The 16,534-nt window shown below is 51.3% G+C and overlaps 2 protein-coding genes across 7 annotated transcripts in view; one reads left to right on the top strand and one right to left on the bottom strand.

The window, feature by feature from the left end:
- MAP3K13 (mitogen-activated protein kinase kinase kinase 13) overlaps positions 1-12,536 on the top strand; it is a 71,556-nt gene extending 59,020 nt beyond the window's left edge. For 5 of the 6 annotated variants that reach the window (XM_051781775.1, XM_051781771.1, XM_051781774.1 and 2 more), the window contains 8 exons: positions 800-909; positions 2,091-2,207; positions 2,714-2,851; positions 3,881-4,598; positions 5,910-5,980; positions 7,814-8,111; positions 8,760-8,857; positions 8,946-12,536. In XM_051781775.1, coding sequence (XP_051637735.1) covers positions 800-909; positions 2,091-2,207; positions 2,714-2,851; positions 3,881-4,598; positions 5,910-5,980; positions 7,814-8,111; positions 8,760-8,857; positions 8,946-8,982 — 1,587 coding nt within the window. In that variant the 3' untranslated portion in view covers positions 8,983-12,536. Of the gene's footprint in view, positions 1-799; positions 910-2,090; positions 2,208-2,713; positions 2,852-3,880; positions 4,599-5,909; positions 5,981-7,813; positions 8,112-8,759 lie in introns of all 6 variants that reach the window. The other variant, XM_051781777.1, reaches the window with a different exon arrangement.
- A 391-nt stretch (positions 12,537-12,927) lies between these two features.
- TMEM41A (transmembrane protein 41A) lies at positions 12,928-16,524 on the bottom strand. The gene is made up of 5 exons (XM_051781813.1): positions 16,367-16,524; positions 16,098-16,251; positions 15,098-15,259; positions 14,468-14,606; positions 12,928-13,925 (listed from the first exon to the last, which is right to left on the bottom strand). Exons 1-5 carry the CDS (start codon positions 16,462-16,464, stop codon positions 13,705-13,707), a joined length of 774 nt encoding a protein of 257 aa, XP_051637773.1. The 5' UTR covers positions 16,465-16,524; the 3' UTR covers positions 12,928-13,704.
- Between the last annotated feature and the right edge of the window lie 10 nt (positions 16,525-16,534).

The raw sequence follows: 16,534 nt of genomic DNA, 5'->3' as shown, positions 1-16,534 counted from the left end.
AATCTTTCACCCAGACCTTCCCAAGCTGAGGCATCTGTTGGCTTAGTGGTGCCTCCCTCCCTCCCTGAGCCTGCTGACTCCAGCTGCTCTGCTCCAGCTGTTCTCCCAGCACTGCTGTGCAGGAGACCATGAGGCTGCTGGGAGCAGAACCTTTGCATTTAGAGTGAAGGTGGGGGCAGCAAGTGGGACACGGAGTTGGGACAGGGCAGCAAAGGGACTCTGGGACTTTTCAGGAAAGATCTAAAAGTATGATCTTAGAGATCCCTCCCAGTCCTACCCATCAAGAAACTGTCTGTTCCCAAAGAGGGAAGGAGAATGAAACCCTGCCTCTAGTAAAGAAGAACTGTTGGGGTAGATGTGAGAAAATGGGGGCATTTATTAAAGCTGCAGGAAGCAGGGCTTCAATGGGCAAATAGAGTATCACCCTAGACAGTGATTATCATGAAGAGAACTTTCCAAATCATAAGCCTTTGTGCTTACTTTAACTGAAAAAAAAAGGAGCAAAATGTTGTCTTAGAACCAGAAGTGCTTTAGGAATTTTTCAAAGTATTTTTTAGAAAATGCAGATATGTTTTCAATTCTCTAATCAGAGCTCGAACTTCTAAATACCATTTGAAAATGCTGACACTAAACATGCTGCAGTGTTGTTACCCAAAATAATTCAGCTAACAGAAATACATTTTCAACCCAAACCTGTAATTTTCTGCTCTACACAAAGAACATTGCCCAAGAGTTCTTCTGTTGTGCACCTAGGGATCCAAATTCTTTGTAAACACCTAAAAGTAAATTGCTTTCCTAGGCTGAATGGAGAGAAGAAGTGAAGAAACATTTTGAGAAAATTAAAAGTGAAGGAACTTGTATCCACCGGTTGGATGAAGAATTGATTCGGCGCCGAAGAGAAGAGCTCAGGTCTGTTGACAGTCCTTTATGTTTCCTGCTCACTTTTCCCACCCAGCATTCCCTTCTCCTGCTAAATGAGCCCAGCTCCCTCAGCTTGTCCTCTTGGGGCCTGTGCTCCAGGCCCTGACTGGAGTTTTCCTGCTTCTCTTGTAATGAGGGTCCCAAAACAGGATGCAGTATTCCTGGTGGCATAAATTCGGGCAGCCTAAATCCCTTGTGAGCACAGAAACTGAAGTTCCTGTGTGCATGCCCTGGAGCTTGAGTGCTGCTTGGTTGATGGGAAGCTGGAGAGAAACAGTGGGAACTGTCCCTGCCCTTGGGCAAGTCTCAACGATTTGCTCCAGGCAGGATGGGCAAAGGCTTGTGTGTTTACCAGGGAATATTTCTGCCCGAGATTTGGTGTTCGTGATAACAGCACTGGAGCAGGTACATCCATCTTCCTGGGAAATCCCTCTTGCAGTTTTCTGTGAGCTTTCCCTGCCCTGATGCTTTCCTTGCATTAGTTATTGCAGAGGAGTGAACACACTGCATTTGACCAGCCCGCCCAAACCCATTTTGAGCATTAGACCAACTTAAAAATGAAAGCAGGATGTTTATTTCAGAAGGAAAGTGTTACCTCCTGTGACACAAATTTGCAACTATAGTTACGACAGAGAAACATAAAACGCCAAGTAGCAGCTCTGTGTCAAAGCAAAGGCAAGTCTTGGCCAGTTTGATGCAGTGGTGGGTAAGTGTCCCCTGCCCAGGGGAGCTTTGCTTGGTCACATCTTCTGGCTGAGGTTCCATTTGTCTTCTGCAGCTGTACTGGAGCTGTGGGGGCACCCTGCTGTTAGTGAAACACAGACACATGAGTGTTCCCTATTCCTGCAGAAGCTGGTTTAGCCCCTTTTCTGTGCAAACAGGATGATCAGGGCTCGGCCAAAGGGCTCCTGGGTGCATGTGAGGCATTTGCAGCTCCTCTAGGGAGAAGTGTTGCCACTCTTTCAAGGCCATTAAACACTTCCTAAATCATACAGTGATTTATTGCTGTATCAGGCTCTTAGTCATCCTTTACTGTTAGTTTTATCTGGGGTTCAGTGCAGTTCTTCTGGCAAATTTGACTTTTAGAAGGCCTTTTCCTAAAGCACCTGTACTTTTCCTCTCTTGGTCTGTGGACCCCAGAGTGGAATAATGACCTTTGTGCTTTCCAGGCATGCATTAGATATCCGTGAGCACTACGAGAGGAAGCTGGAGAGGGCCAACAACCTGTACATGGAGCTCAGTGCTATTATGCTGCAGCTGGAGGTCCGGGAGAAGGAGCTCATCAAGTAGGTGTCTCTGGGAATGGTGGCACGGGCGTGGCAGTCTGCACACAGGAGAACAAAAGCAAGGCTTCATTTCTAAACTGTGTAGTGCTACTTGTAGATTTAGTGTCCCCTGACGAACTCAGAGGGTGAAGGAGGAGCTGGCAAGCAGAGAGAGGCCCTTTGTGAGTGGGTTCCTGCACACCCCTTAGTGCTTGTGTCTGTCCCAGGGGGTACTGGCTGGGAGAAAGGCACCTTTCCATTTGGTGCTGGCATCCTTTGGGCCCTTTGTAAAATGAACAGCAGTGCTGCTCCTGGACTGTGTGCCAGGGCCCTGTTCCAGCTGCCTGATCCCTGCAGAGGGAATTCAGAAATGTCTGTGTCCTTTCCCAGCACAGCACATTGTGTTGCACCCAGCCATGGCTCACTGTGGAGCCATGTTCCTGTCCAGCAGGACCTGCACTTGGACAAAGAAAGAATTCATCTGGTTTTGGTTTGTTTTTTTCTTTTTTCTTTTCCCAATGTTTCAGGAGGGAACAAGCAGTGGAAAAGAAATACCCTGGGACTTACAAGCGCCACCCAGTCAGACCAATAATCCACCCCAATACAGTGGAGAAGCTGATGAAGAGGAAAGGAGTGTCTCATAAACCAGGCAGCCAGACTAAACGGTGAGAAACAACCACCCAGTCCTGTGCCAGAGCCTGTGGCAGATCCCCCCTGGGATGAGCAGGCAGCCTCTCCTTCCCTTTGGGTCTGGGGACACGCAGGGTGGGACAAGGGGCTGTTCGCTCTTGGGCCTGCTCTGATCCTCAGAACCACAACTGTTGAATTATCTGAAGGTAAAAGGGCTGAATCCTGCCATCCCTTGCACCTGGGCAGCTCTCTGGAACCACAGCATCACAGGATGCTTTGGTTGGAGGAATGAACTGCTGGCCCATGTGATTTTTGAGCAGATGATGGTGCTTGGACAGGAGGTATCTCATATGCTGTCTCAAATTCCTAACTGTCCAAGAAGAGAGCAGTTAGATCATCCTTGACTGGAATTATAACAAGCAAGGTTGAGGGATTGTGGAAATCAGCCACTCCTCGGGGATTCATTGTTGAGGAATTAATTTGGGATTTGAAATTTGGGAATTCATGCTGTCCTTTCATCTATTTCTCTTCAGCCTGACTTTCAGAAAGTGAGATTATTTTTTCCAAAGGAGTTGTCTGGTTTATTCTTCCTTTTTTGGGATTTCCAGGAGTTAGTCCTGATTAACAGTGAATAATCACTTCTGAATTAATATCCCCACGTGGCTCTGAGATGAGCAGGCTGATCATCATCTGCAGATTGGGGCTGTATTGTGCTGAGCATTGTACATGCATGGAGTAGGAGCCCTACCCCAAGATCCTGGGAGGGAGCTATTTTTGGAGAGAACATCAAAATAAAAGCGGAAAAGGGAGAGTGTGTGAGAGCTATTGATAAAAGCAGCAAGAAGGGAGTGTAGAGCAGGATGGGCTGAATGGAAAGGACATGGAGTGGAGAGAATCAAAGGGAAGGAAATGCAGGAGTCAAACAGCTGGAGAGGAGGGCGGCCGGTAGATTTTGGGAAGCCAGAGTGTGCTTGTGGCTGCAGCTGCCTCTTCATCCCTGCTCTGGGCTGACGTCAGTTCTTTGCTCCTGGTTTGATGTGTAACTTCTGCTCCCCGTCTCCCAGGCCAGACCTGCTCAAGTCAGAGGGCATACCCAGCACAGAGGCAGCGTCCAACGGCTCCCCAGTCTCAGGAAGTCCCAAAATGTCAACGCTGAGCGGCAAAAGCCGGTACCGCAGCAAGCCCCGGCACCGCCGGGGGAACAGCAAAGGCAGCTACCAGGAATTCGCAGGGATCTTGAAAAACCAGCCGGCGCAGGACGACGCACCCCCACCTCCGCCTCACAACCCCCCCCCGCACCCCGGGCTGCCGCAGCCGGGCCACGGCCACCCCTCGCGGCTGCACGGCCACGGGCAGGACATCGCCAACTGCGCCAACAACCTGCGCTACTTCGGCCCCGCGGCCGCGCTGCGCAGCCCCCTCAGCAACCACGCCCAGCGCCGCATGTCCGGCTCCAGCCCCGACCTCATCTCCACCGCCATGGAGGCCGACTGCCGCCGCGGCCTCGACGGCAAGGGCGGCCAGGCCGAGCGCTGGGAGTGCTGCACCGCCGACCCCTACGAGTCGTGTCTGCAGTGCAGGGACGAGGACAGTGGGCAGGGGCAGATGGCACCGGTGGAGGCAGGGGGGAGCCGCCCCCAGTCCCCGGCTTCTGCTTCCCTCTACGAGAGCGCGCAGTTCATGGAGAAGCTGGAGGAGCAGGGCACGGCGGCGTCCGCCCTGGGCACTCCCCAGCACGTGGCGTCCTCGGTGCTGCCTTGCAAAGCGAGATCCCTTCAAAAGGTGAGAACGAAGAGCGGTCTCTTCCTTTCCCTCTCCTCCAGGGGAAGGTGTGCAGCGCAGGCTGGTGTCTAGGACAGCAGCAAAGCCACGTTTCACACACACACAGCAGTAGTAGTTGCACGTACAACTTTATCTCAAAGAAATCATGCATAGTCGAAGTTCACTTTGTGATCTGACATACTTTTGAAGTCAGTTTTATGGAGCTGTAGGGCATACTGGAGCATACTGCCAATGATGAGGGTTGTCACTTGAGGTTTTGGAAGGGCCTAGTTCTGTTAATTTCAATTCTACCAGTTTTTGTTTGAGGTGAAACTTGTTCTGCTGAATTTTTGTTGTTGAAACAGTCTCAAAATGTTTCCAAGCCTTTCTCAAAGGGAAGGGGTAAATGCGTTCTTTAAATATCACATGAGAGTTTCTTTGAGAATCTGTGGGGCTGCTGCTCCTTGGAACAGGAATTCAACAATGGTCTTGGAGGTGTGCCTTTTGCTGCACCTGCCAGAAATTGTCCCCCTGCACTGAAAGTCATAGTTCTCGTGTGTTTTGTGAAGATTTTGCAGGAGTCAAAAAGACCTGATGGCACAGTTGTACAGAAACAGCTCTTTGTTCCTCCTGCTTCCATCCAGGTGGCGGGAAAAGTAGGAACCAGTCTGAGTGGAGTTCAGAGAGCAGGAAAATTAGATCTGAGTGGAGAAGTGAAGGAAAATAGGATGATTTACCAGACCGTGAGTGTGGTTTGGGCACAGAATGAAGGTAGGGGGACCTCATATGACAAGATGAGGTAGAGGCTGAATATGAATGAGGGGCTGACAGGATGGGCAGGGTAGGAGGAGGCTCTAAAAGACAAGAGTGTGGTGGGTGGGAAAAGGAGGAGAAAAGGCTCTATGCTCAGAATTGGTGAAACCCATGAGCAAAGGCTGTGTCATCCCCCATCCTGCTCTGCGATGGAGAAGAGAGTCGGAGTTGTAAAGCCAAGAGTACCAGATCAGCTCAATAATTTATGTGGGTTTCCATATGTTACTAATTACTTGATTTGCTCCTGTAACAATCTGGAACTTTATGTACTCCATGCCTGCAGAAGTACTCCAGTGTATTTCCGAGTCCAGATTCGGGAATGGCAGCATTAGGGCTGCCTGAAATAACCTCCTTGGTAGGACGAGGTCTGGCTCAGTGTTCCCTGGTGCACAGGCTGTTTTCTTCTGGTCTAGATTGTTGCAGCCCGTTGGCACAGTGACTTTGTCCTGGAGGACCAAGGGTCAACCACGTTTGAGCCTCCACAAACGTGACACCACTTTTGTCCTTGTTTTCTGCCAGAGCGGTGACGACTCATCAGAAGAGGAAGAGGGTGAAGTAGACAGTGAAGTGGAGTTTCCTCGTAGACAAAGGTAAAAGGTGAATTCACTCTAATCTCTCTTTGGTGGGACAAAACTCAGGAGGAGAACTGTCCTAGCAGCTGCACACCAGCACTGCAACTGGGGAAGGTGCTGGCAAAAGAAGAGTGGGACCCGTCCACTGGGTCCCATCCACCCTCAGCTGATCCCTCATGTTACTCCCTGCTCCAGCCTGTCCTGAGGTGTTCTCTCTGGCACAGCTTTCCTGCTGCAGGCTGTTTGCAGCACAACTTGGTCAAGCTAGATAATGTTATTCAGCCTATAAAAAGTAGCTGCTGCATCCGTTTCACCAGAATGAGATTTAGTGGATATTGGTGCTTTTTGTGGACTCTTTCCACTGTTGTTTATTAACTGTTGCTGCAGTGGGGGAGACTCCAGCACCTTTGTAGTTGAATTCAGATAAGATTGAAGAGCCAGGTGATAACACAGCAGATCAAATTTGATGGCGTTGCTTGTAAAATAAGACTTAAGGGAGTGTTACTACCTAAGCCTGGGTAACAACAGGCTTTACAGTCCTGTGCTTAGAAGAGACATCATGGAAATGCTGCTGTGGTTTTATGAAAGCAGCTGCTTGAAGTGCAGGAGTGATCCAGTGGGCAAATAGATTACAGGTTTGTTTTGCAGGAGAAAAGAAGAAAATAAAAGCTGGTCTGCTGTTGTACACATCCACAGCACGCCTGCTGCTTAAATCCTTCATTCCCCAGCTCAAAGACCATGGTAAAGTTTGGAAAGGTACTGAAAAGCGTGACAAGAGTGGTTAGGGATGGTTTCCATAGAAGAAGAGATTAAATCCATGAGAAGTGTTTGTCTAGCAGGAGGAGAGGCAAAACTGGAAGTGCATGAAATTGTAGTTTATGTGGAGAAAATAGACAAGGAACGATTCCTTACATTCATGTTAGGGACAGTCAGTGAAGCAGAGGTTTAAAATGAACAAAAGGAAGTGCTTTTCCCATCCAGAACATTTTCAGATGTGGAGCTCATTGTCAAGGTGTGCTGTGGAAATTGAACCATGAAGAGCCGTAAGTGTTGAATTTCTGGAGCACAGATCCATCAGAGGCTGAGCACTGTCATCCAGGTTTGAGCTTTGACTTAGCAATTGGATTTGCTGAATGGTACAAACCAGGAGGAGATGCCAGGAGAAAGCTCTGCCTGCACACCCTGTTCTCATACTTTTCCCAGATTATTCCTTTCTACCTGGGGCTGGAGGCAGAACTCTGGGCTGGATGAGTTATCTGACTCACAGAGTTCCTGTGTGAGTGTTGCTTCCTCTGTGATTTACTGGCTTGGGAGATTGGAAGGAGAACAAATTGCCTGTTCCATATGATGACCAGCTATGGGTCTCCTGGCATGTTCAGTCAACTGATGGGTTGTACCATTGCTGTTGAATCCTGGCACGAGGCCACTTCCACAGTCAAGTAGCTATGAACCTATTTTTTGAGTGCACGTACCTAAATCCTGCCTGGCTGTTGGGATCGCTGCCAGGCAGTGCAGGTGTTCCCAGGTGGGTTATCTTGAACTCCACAGTACAGCATTCCTTTAGGAAAAAGCACTGAGAAAGGCAAATATGCTCCAGGGCAGATCAGCTATTACGTCCGTGTACCAGACAGGACCAAATAAGAACAGATGAATTTGAAGATGAGGGTTTTGAAGTAAATCATTCAAAAGAGGTAGAATTCTGTAACTCCAGGATGTGGAAGGCAGCCCACCAGGAGAGGGGTCTGCCAAGGCCTGGTGTGGCAGAGCAGATGAACAGAGCACCCAGGAGATTCCCTGAGGGCAGAGGCAGTGTGATCCAAGCTGGACACTGAACCTCTCTCCCCTCTGCAGACCCCATCGCTGCATCAGTAGCTGCCAGTCCTACTCGACCTTCAGCTCCGAGAACTTCTCCGTGTCCGATGGAGAGGAGGGGAACACAAGCGACCACTCCAACAGCCCGGATGAGCTGGGCACCAAGCTGGAAGATGAGCTGGCTGAGAAGCTGGAGGACATGTTGTCCCAAACTCCAGAGATCCCCATTGAAATCTCCACGCAGTCGGATGGGCTTTCGGACAAAGAGTGCGCCGTGCGGAGAGTCAAGACTCAGATGTCTCTGGGCAAGCTTTGTGCAGATGAACACAGCTGTGAGGTGAGTTGTAGGTTTCTTATCCCCTCTCCCTTCTGCTAAGCGGAAAAAAAAACTAAAAAAATGTTATGGAAAGGAATCCAAGGGCCAGAAAGTTGGAACACTGCCTAGGAGATGCTGTGGTAGGTGTACTATGGCAAAGCAATTGCTTCAGTACCCGATCTCCCTCATACTTGGCAGATGAGTAGGTGGGGAAAAGTCACACAAACAAAGCTGAACATAATGTACTGGTCAGGATGACTGTGATTTTGAGAGGCCATGAGATTTGCAGTTGCATTAAGTGGGATAAAAATAGATAATGAAATGGAATGGGTATAAACTGCCTCAAACGTATCCATCAGCAGCCTTGCTGACAAAGCTGGAATGATTTTCTTTCTTTTACTGTGTTTGAAGTGTTTGGGAGGGGTAGGGCAGAGCCTGCTGCACCATCTCCTCCTAACTCTCTGTTTGGTAGTGCTCTGCCCAGGTGTTTCTCTGCTGTCCCCTCGTTGAGGACAGACAAGTGACCTTTGGTAGGGCAGTTGTGTGCTGTGCCATCTCCTGTGTGCCAGTCTCCTTCTTTGCCTGGCTGCTCTTTCACACTGGGGTGGTGTGGGTGATGTGCAGTACAGGACTGTTGCTCAAGTCTCCCCCTTTCCTTTTGCTTTGCAGAACCCACCACAGTTTGGAGAATCAGACTGTGACTCTTCTGAAGGGGAGTGTTCTGATGCCACAGTCAGGACCAATAAGCCCTGCAGCTCTGCTACTTGGTAATACAGATCTCCCCCAAAGCTTCCTGATACTGGCATTTTGATTTCCCTGAGATTCCACTTCATTCCCCTTCATCACACTTTACAGGAAGAGAAGATGCTTCTCCTTCCCACCCCAGGAGTGATTTGCAATAACCCGAATCTCTGGAAAATGTCCAAATGAAATTAATTCTCTTTGAGCATTTCAATCAAGAATGGCAGGGATGTATTTTATTGAATAATCTAGTTACTGTAACATGGATATTTATTTTTTTGACATTTTAACACTTTTTACTGTAAAGAGTGGATTGTATTTATAGACATACAGACTTGTTGCAAAAAAAAAAAAAAAGTTCAGAAAGCAAGCACACTACAGAGAAACATCCTGGGAGTCCTGCCTGGACAGCTTTGTGTACAGATGCAGGGGATTCTCTTGCTGCTTGCACAGGGGACCAGGCCTCGTGGCCCTGAAGATTGGAGATCAAGAAAACTAAACCACTCAGTCTTATCAAAAGAGGAAAACCAGAAAACGACCTGACTGTAGGGTGACCTGTGAACAAAGCATTTTCAGTATAACCAGCTGGGTCATTTTTAATCAGAAGGAGGACATGTTCCTGGAGCAAACTGGTACTGAGGTGCTAACATCCAGGGTCTTCTGAGTCAATACATCCCCAGGAATGTAATAGTGGGTTTTATTTTAAGGATTTTTAGTTTCTTTTTTTAATCAGCATTTTGTTGTGAGATCCTGCAAATGTACTCTAACCTCATCCTCTCGAGAACTGGTATCAGAGCACTTCTTAACACCGTCCTTGCTTCACTGTGGCAGTGTCGACCTCCAGTTGAGCAGGGAAACCTCTTTCAGATGCAGTGTGCCATTTCCCAGTTTACTTCCTCCTCTTACCTCCTGTCTGTTTCAGTCAGTCAAAGAAATCAATCCAATCAGTGTTGGCAAAGCAAGGACTTGCAAAGCGTGGAAAGCACATTTCTCAGAGCCTGAGCCCTTCTGGGGAGGACACTGGAGACGCCTGGACTGGACTGGGAGAAGCAGCCTCTCACCTACAGCAGCATTGATAACCAGCAGAGAGCTGTGTGTTGAGGGGGAAGACTGGGAATCACTGGCCTGGCTCAGAGCATCAGCCCTGCTCTGTCTCCTTATTCACTGTACATTCAGCATTAGCAGCTGCCTGCCCTTCATGTCAGGCTTTGTGCAAAACAGGTTGCACAGGGAATGTGACAGTGGCTGTGGCACAGCTGTGTCTCGGGTGTGCCCCGAGGCCTCTGTTTCTCCTCCAAGCTGAAACTCTGCAGGTGAAAGTGAGGATAGTACTGGTATGTGACAGGCCGAGGCATTGGCAGATGAGAAAAATTTGTTTTCTGATAGAACTCATAGTGCCTTCCCTTCAAACACTACTCTTCTAAAACAATGTTGAAAGAGAACAAAACGATAGAGCACGTTCCCCCCCCCTTCCTTAGTTGATGTCCCCCTGCAAGAGCTCTCCCTCTGCCCTTCCCAGCGTGCTGGCACGGCCAGCCTGAGGTGAATGGCAGGAATGGACCATGGACAGGTACTTCTGTTGCTTTGTTTGTTTACATTTTATGTTAAAATATTGGTTTGAATTTAACTGTGGTAATTTATAGCCTCATGGCAAAGTGAAGGAAAATGTCTTACCTATACAGAGAGCAGTATTGTATGAGTTAAATTATCCCATATTTTTAAATTTTTGTAGCTGGACTACAGACAGATCTTAAGTTATGATGTTATTTTATTATTTATTATCATTTCTGTAGATCAGAAGGTTGGCTTCACCGCTAGCACAATTGTAATCTGTTTGTGTGATGTTACCTTCTCCCTGGTCACCGAGGGGGCGGGAGCAGAGCTGGGCTCAGTGGCTGTCAGGAATTGCTGCCTCTCGTGATTTCCAGGGATGCTGTTACTCCAGGAGAGGATGCAGAGAGGGATGGATGGCTGCAGTCAGCCCTGTGTGAGGTTCCTCGTGGGCAGTTTGCTCACGTTGCTGGTAGTTGTCAGCCCCTGAACTGGAGGGGATGGTGATCAGGGAGCGAGTGGCTTTTGAACTGACCACAAAATGAGTAACTGTGACGGGATCCCCTGGCAAGAGCATCCCAAAGGACATTGCTCCAGGCAGCGGGTGCGAGATCAGGGTGGCCAGCAGTGGATCCACATGGTGGATCACCCTGGCAGGACTAAACAGGCTGCTGCAGAGGGAGCGACCTGCTCACCCTGCCCTCAGCAGCAGGGCTGGCTCTGGGTGGAGGCACAATGCCCTGGGGAGTGAAGCTCTTTCCTGGCTCCTTTCTTGTTTCCTCTCCCTTCCCATCCCTCGTTTCTCCTCCCAGACGTTCTCTGTCTCTTGGCCAGCAGCAGGAGGAGGTGGCAGGGCCAGAGATGGCTTTGTTGTGAGGTGATTGGTGTGAGAGGGATTTGGTGTGGCAGAGGTGGTGCAGATGGTTACTCAGGAGGCTGGAGGCCAAGGTGTGGGAATTTAGCAGTGGGAGAACTATGTGCACGTAACATACTGTGGTGTAAACAGAGGTTGAGAACTGCCATTGGGTGTCCCCCAGCAGAGGATGGAAGGCCTGTGCCCCTGGGGAGACTCTGCTCAGAGCTGGCAGGCTCCCTGAGCCTGGTGTCCTTGGGCAACCCCACACAACAGCCCCAAAGCAGAGCTGCCTCCTGCTCAGGCCTGTCAGTCTCTGCAGGGCCTCCAGCCTGTGACGATTCAGTCCCAGTCAAACAGATCCTAGAGAGGTTTGGGTACCTGTGGTCTCTGCTTAGGTTCCACCATGGGATGCAGCTCCTCTGGGCTCGCAGAGAAGCTTTGGGGTGTGGGATTTTTGGACCCTTATGGACCAGCTGTCCCGGGTGTGTGCTGATCCCTCCCCGTCCTTGCCTGGGGATGTGCTGGCCTGTTCTGCAGCCTGGGCAAGCAGAGCTGAACCCTCCAGGCCACCACATTTAGCTCTAGTTTCCTCACACACCCAGGTCATTGCACTTTTATGGTCCAGTGTCACTCCTCCTACCTGCTGCCTCCAATGCAGCATCCCTCTGGAAATGCCACTAGGGCAGCCCCCCTTGCCCCAGCCCGTGGAGGTGCCACCCCAGCCTTGCCCTGCACACACATCTCGTGTGCTCAGCTGTGTGCGGGCAGGGCTGGCTCAGCACCGCCCACATTCCCGGGGCGGTCACTGTCCATTCTGCAGGGCGTTAGGGCGGATTTCCGTAGTGGAACCTCCCTGGAATGGCACAGACGTGACCTGTGACCTCCACGTCACTGTACAGGCGCCTGTGCTGCGGTTCCTCACACTTTCCCTCCCAGCAGGGCCTGGGAGGTGTAGTGGGCCTGCTTCCTCCTCGTAGTAACACCGCGCTCGCAGGGCAGGAGTAACCCATGGGTTCCCTTTCCAGCACCCCAAGTTCCCTGACCCAGTTCTCATGGCTGCTGACAGCTCCTGAACACTAGCCTAGATTTTCTCCCAGAGCTGAATGTTGCCCTCCCCACTGTCGTGTTAAGTACCCATTTCATCTTGGCCCTGTCCAGTAGTGTTCATCCCCTCCTCCCTGCTCTGTGGATTCCTGAGACAAACTTGATTTTTTTTGTATTGACCAGTGTACAGTGATGGAAACAAGAATGACTATCAAAGCAAACAATGCATGGAATAAAAAGCCAGTGTACTTCAATGCTGCAGGCTGGTCTGGTGATCTGGGAAGGGGTTCTTATGGACTTTGGGATAACGTCATGAAGCCTTGCTCTGGGGTCTCCTATCTGCCCCCTTCCACGGCAGGAAGATTACTTTATCCTCCAAGAGGAGGGCAAACTCAGGGAGAGCAAGGAGGTGCAAATACCAAAACCCCAAGACCAGAGTATAATCCTTGGGGGAAGAGGGCTTGGCACAGGTTGCCCAGAGAAGCTGTGGCTGCCCCATCCCTGGAAGTGTCCAAGGCCAGCTTGGACAGGGCTTGGAGCAACCTGGGCTAGTGGAAGGTGTCCCTGCCCATGGCAGGGGGTGGAATGAGATGATCTTTATGATCCCCTCCAACCCACACCATCCTGGATTCTATGTTCTCCAGCAACTGGGACAAGAACCCACTTGTTTATTTGGAAACCTTCTAGTTATACAGGAGCAAATATGTAGGTTTCAAAGTGCTTCTCAGGGACAAATCCCTGTCAGCCAGGCACATCCATTCCTTTTCTTTTCCCCTTTAGTCTTTATGGGGAGTAGCAGCCACTGACAGACTGGGGAAGCAATCTTGTGTGTTCTGACACGACTGGTACACACAGGCAGCCCAAATCCTGAGCATTTCGCTGCAGGGTGTGCTGGTTTAACATTGGAATCAAAGAAGAGTCTTCAACAGCTGCACCTTGAAACACCATTATTTTCTCAGCTTGGGGCTTGTGCTACTGCACCCAACAGCACCATTTGTCATTTTAGGCCAAAAATGCTAAATCAGTCTGGGGTTGGAGGGAGCAGGGCCTGCCTCCTGCCTCCAGGGCAGTGCTTGGCCTCCCCGTGCTGGGCAGGATTAAGGGGTTCTGGTTTGCCTTCCTCACAGGATGCCAACACTCCTTTTGTCCCCATGGCAGTGGGCTGGGCACCCCCTCAGGCACACAGGGGATGATTTAAACGAAACAGGCACATTAACCAACTGTTCACAAAGTCCCTGTATCGCTCTCTCCGTGCAGGTACATGCACAGGTAAACATTCATCAAAAATAAGAATCTTACACCTCCTCTGAGATGAGGAGGACAATTAAAAACTGCCACTGTCCTTGGTGGCACAGAGCATGCAGAATATAAGCCCCTGCAGAGACCTGCAGCTTTTACCCCAAAACTGGGGCACCTGAACCATCAGAAACTCTTTTTGCCATTGAGTGTCTGAGTTTGCTTGTCTCCATCCAGTTTCAAGTGCTTCTTGCTGTATCTCTTGATGAGGGTCCCTGGTACCAGGGCTACCATGGCCATTGCCAGCAGTTTGAGCAGCGTGTCCCAGGAGAAGATGGCATCCAGAGAGGTGATCTGGGACAGAATGGCCCCTGTCTGCACACAGATGAAATTATATGGTGTAAGGCCTGAAAGAATCAGAGCAGAAAAAAGCTGTTAGCATCCCCCCAGGGAAAATTAGCTCAAATATGCCCAAGGCTACACACAAAATCACAGAATGGTTGGGGTTGGAAGGGACTTCTGGAGATCATCCAGTCTAACCTCCCCCTGCCAAGGCAGGGTCACCTCAAGCAAGTGACACTGGAACGCCTCTAGGTGGGTTTGGAATGTCTCCAGGGAGGGAGACTCCACACCCTGCCTGAACACCCTATTCCAGTGCTCTGCCACCCTCCACAGAAAGAAGTTCTTCCTCATGTTGAGGTGGAACTTGCTGTGGTTTAGTTTATGGCCCTTACACAGACACAAGGGTCTGTGCTTAGAAAGAACAGGGTGTAAATAAGATTTGCAGCAGGTGGGGACACACATATTTGCAAAATGCTCTGAGACCTCAGGGCAGCACAGAGGCAAACAGTTAAATGGGGCAGAGTCCTGCTGCTCTGCCTTCCCTGGGCTCAGCAATGACGAGCAGCAGTGTCACACTGTCCCCTCGGACTGTGTCCCCAGGCCTTACCAATGAGGACGGACAAGAAGAACTGGGACACAGGGATGTTTAAAATGGGAGCCGAGAGGTTCAGAAACCAGTTTGGTGTCATGGGGAACAGCCTCAGGAACAACAAGAAGAAAAATAAGCAGCTCCTGTTCTCTTCTACCTGCCAAGAGAAACGTTCCACATTATTTCTGCTCCTCAGACAGCAGTAACACTGGAAAGGCCACGATGCTTCTGCCACAACATCAGTCCAGAACTGATGAAAAGCAGCAACGTTATGTGTGTGTGGGAGCGTAAGGGTGAGCCAGCCTGTCCCAAGGAAGTGATGGAAGTGGGATCTCACCTGAATTAGAGATCAGGAAGGCAACAGCAGAACCACCTCCAGCTGTACAACTCAGCAAAGGATGGATGGAGGCGGTTCTGGAGAACAGGGACTTCCCAATCAATCCTTGTCTTATTTCTGATTTTCCTTGGGATCTGGGATTTTCCCCACAGCCCCTCTGCAAACAGGCTTGCCCCAAGAGAGCAGCCTGCTCCTAGACTGCCCTTAGCAGACCTGATGTGTCCCCTGCACACATTCATTTTTACTAAGCCATCCCAAAAGCAGCCTGACCCATGGACATCCTGGGTGTCTGCAGAAGCACCAGTTCTTACCTTCCCTTGCAGCAGAGCCACTTTCTCAGGGAAGTAGTGGACGACGAGCTGCTTGCCGAAGGCAGCAGAGAGCAGGTAGCACAGGGTGGCTCCCACCGACGTGAGCACCGAGCACAGCACCAGCCCCATCCATGGCCCGAAGAGAGCTCCCGCCAGGACATTCTGTGGGGACAACAGGGAGTGAGGCCCAGGGGACACAGTGTGTCACAGAATAGTCAGGGTTGGAAGGGACTCCTGGAGATCATCCAGTCCAACCCCCTCTGCCAAGGCAGGGTCACCTGGAGCAGGTGACACAGGAACGTGTCCAGGTGGGTTTGCAATGTCTCCAGAGGGGGAGACTCTGTGCCCTCCCTGGGCAGCTGTTCCAGTGCTCTGCCATCCTCCTGCCTCATGTTGAGGTGGAACTTCTTATGTTTTAGTTTGTGGCCCTTGCTCCTTGTCCCGTCACTGGGCACCACTGAAAAGAGCCTGGCACTGTCCTCTTGGCACCCACCTTGGAGATATTTATATGGATTAATGAGATCCCCTCTCAGTCTTCTCCAGACTAAACAGGCCCAGCTCTCGCAGTTTCCACTCAAAAGAGAGATGCTCCAGACCCCTCATCATCTTTGTGGCCTCCACTGGACCCTCTCTAGTAGCTCCATGTCTCTCTTGACCTGAGGAGCCCAGACAGGACACAGCACTCCAGATGTGCCTCACTAGGGCTGAGCAGAGGGTCAGGATGACCTCCCTGACCTGCTAGCTATACTCTTTCCGATGCCCCCCGGGATCCCATTGTCCCTCCTGGCCCCCAGGGCAGGCTGCCGGCTCACAGCCAACGTGTCACCCACCAACACTCCCAGGTCCTTCCTCGCAGAGCTGCTCTCCGCCAGGGCAGCCCCCAAGCTGTGCTGGTACAGGGGGTTATTCCTCCCTGGCTGCAGGGCCGGGCCGGTCCCTCTGGCCCCTCCTGACCGAGCCGTGGCTCGCCGGCCTCGCCCTTTGCCCCCCGTGCCCGTACCAGGAGGCTGGAGCCAGGGATGGCGAAGCTCTGCTTGTACAGGTAAGCGCCGCAGAACAGCGCCAGCGCCGCGCCCCGGTGCTGCCGCTCGTAGTCCCGCAGCGCCTCGGCCAGATCCCGCAGCTCCTCCAGGTCCGCCGGGAACCGCAGCGCCCTGAGGGGGGAGAGACACGGGCGGTGCCGGGGAGGGTAAGGAGGGACAGAGAGACGCAGGGGCAGCCCCGGCGGGACAGAGGGACATACGGGCAGCCCCGGCCCCCCGCACCCACCTGCGCGTCTGCCCCGCGCTCAGCCGCACCGACAGCAGCCACAGCGCGGCCGTGGCGGCCGCGAAGACGAGAAGGAGCCCGGCCGGGCGCCGCCACATCCCGGGTCGGAGCCGCCGCTGCCGCCGCTCTGGCCCGGCCCTGCCGGCCCTCAGAGCCCCGAGACGGGCG

The sequence above is a fragment of the Manacus candei genome, unplaced genomic scaffold (genome assembly GCF_025592945.1).
Source record: "Manacus candei isolate 608988 ecotype Guabito, Panama unplaced genomic scaffold, ASM2559294v1 h1tg000015l, whole genome shotgun sequence".
NCBI lineage: Eukaryota > Metazoa > Chordata > Aves > Passeriformes > Pipridae > Manacus > Manacus candei.
This window is presented reverse-complemented; position numbering and strand designations above follow the sequence as displayed.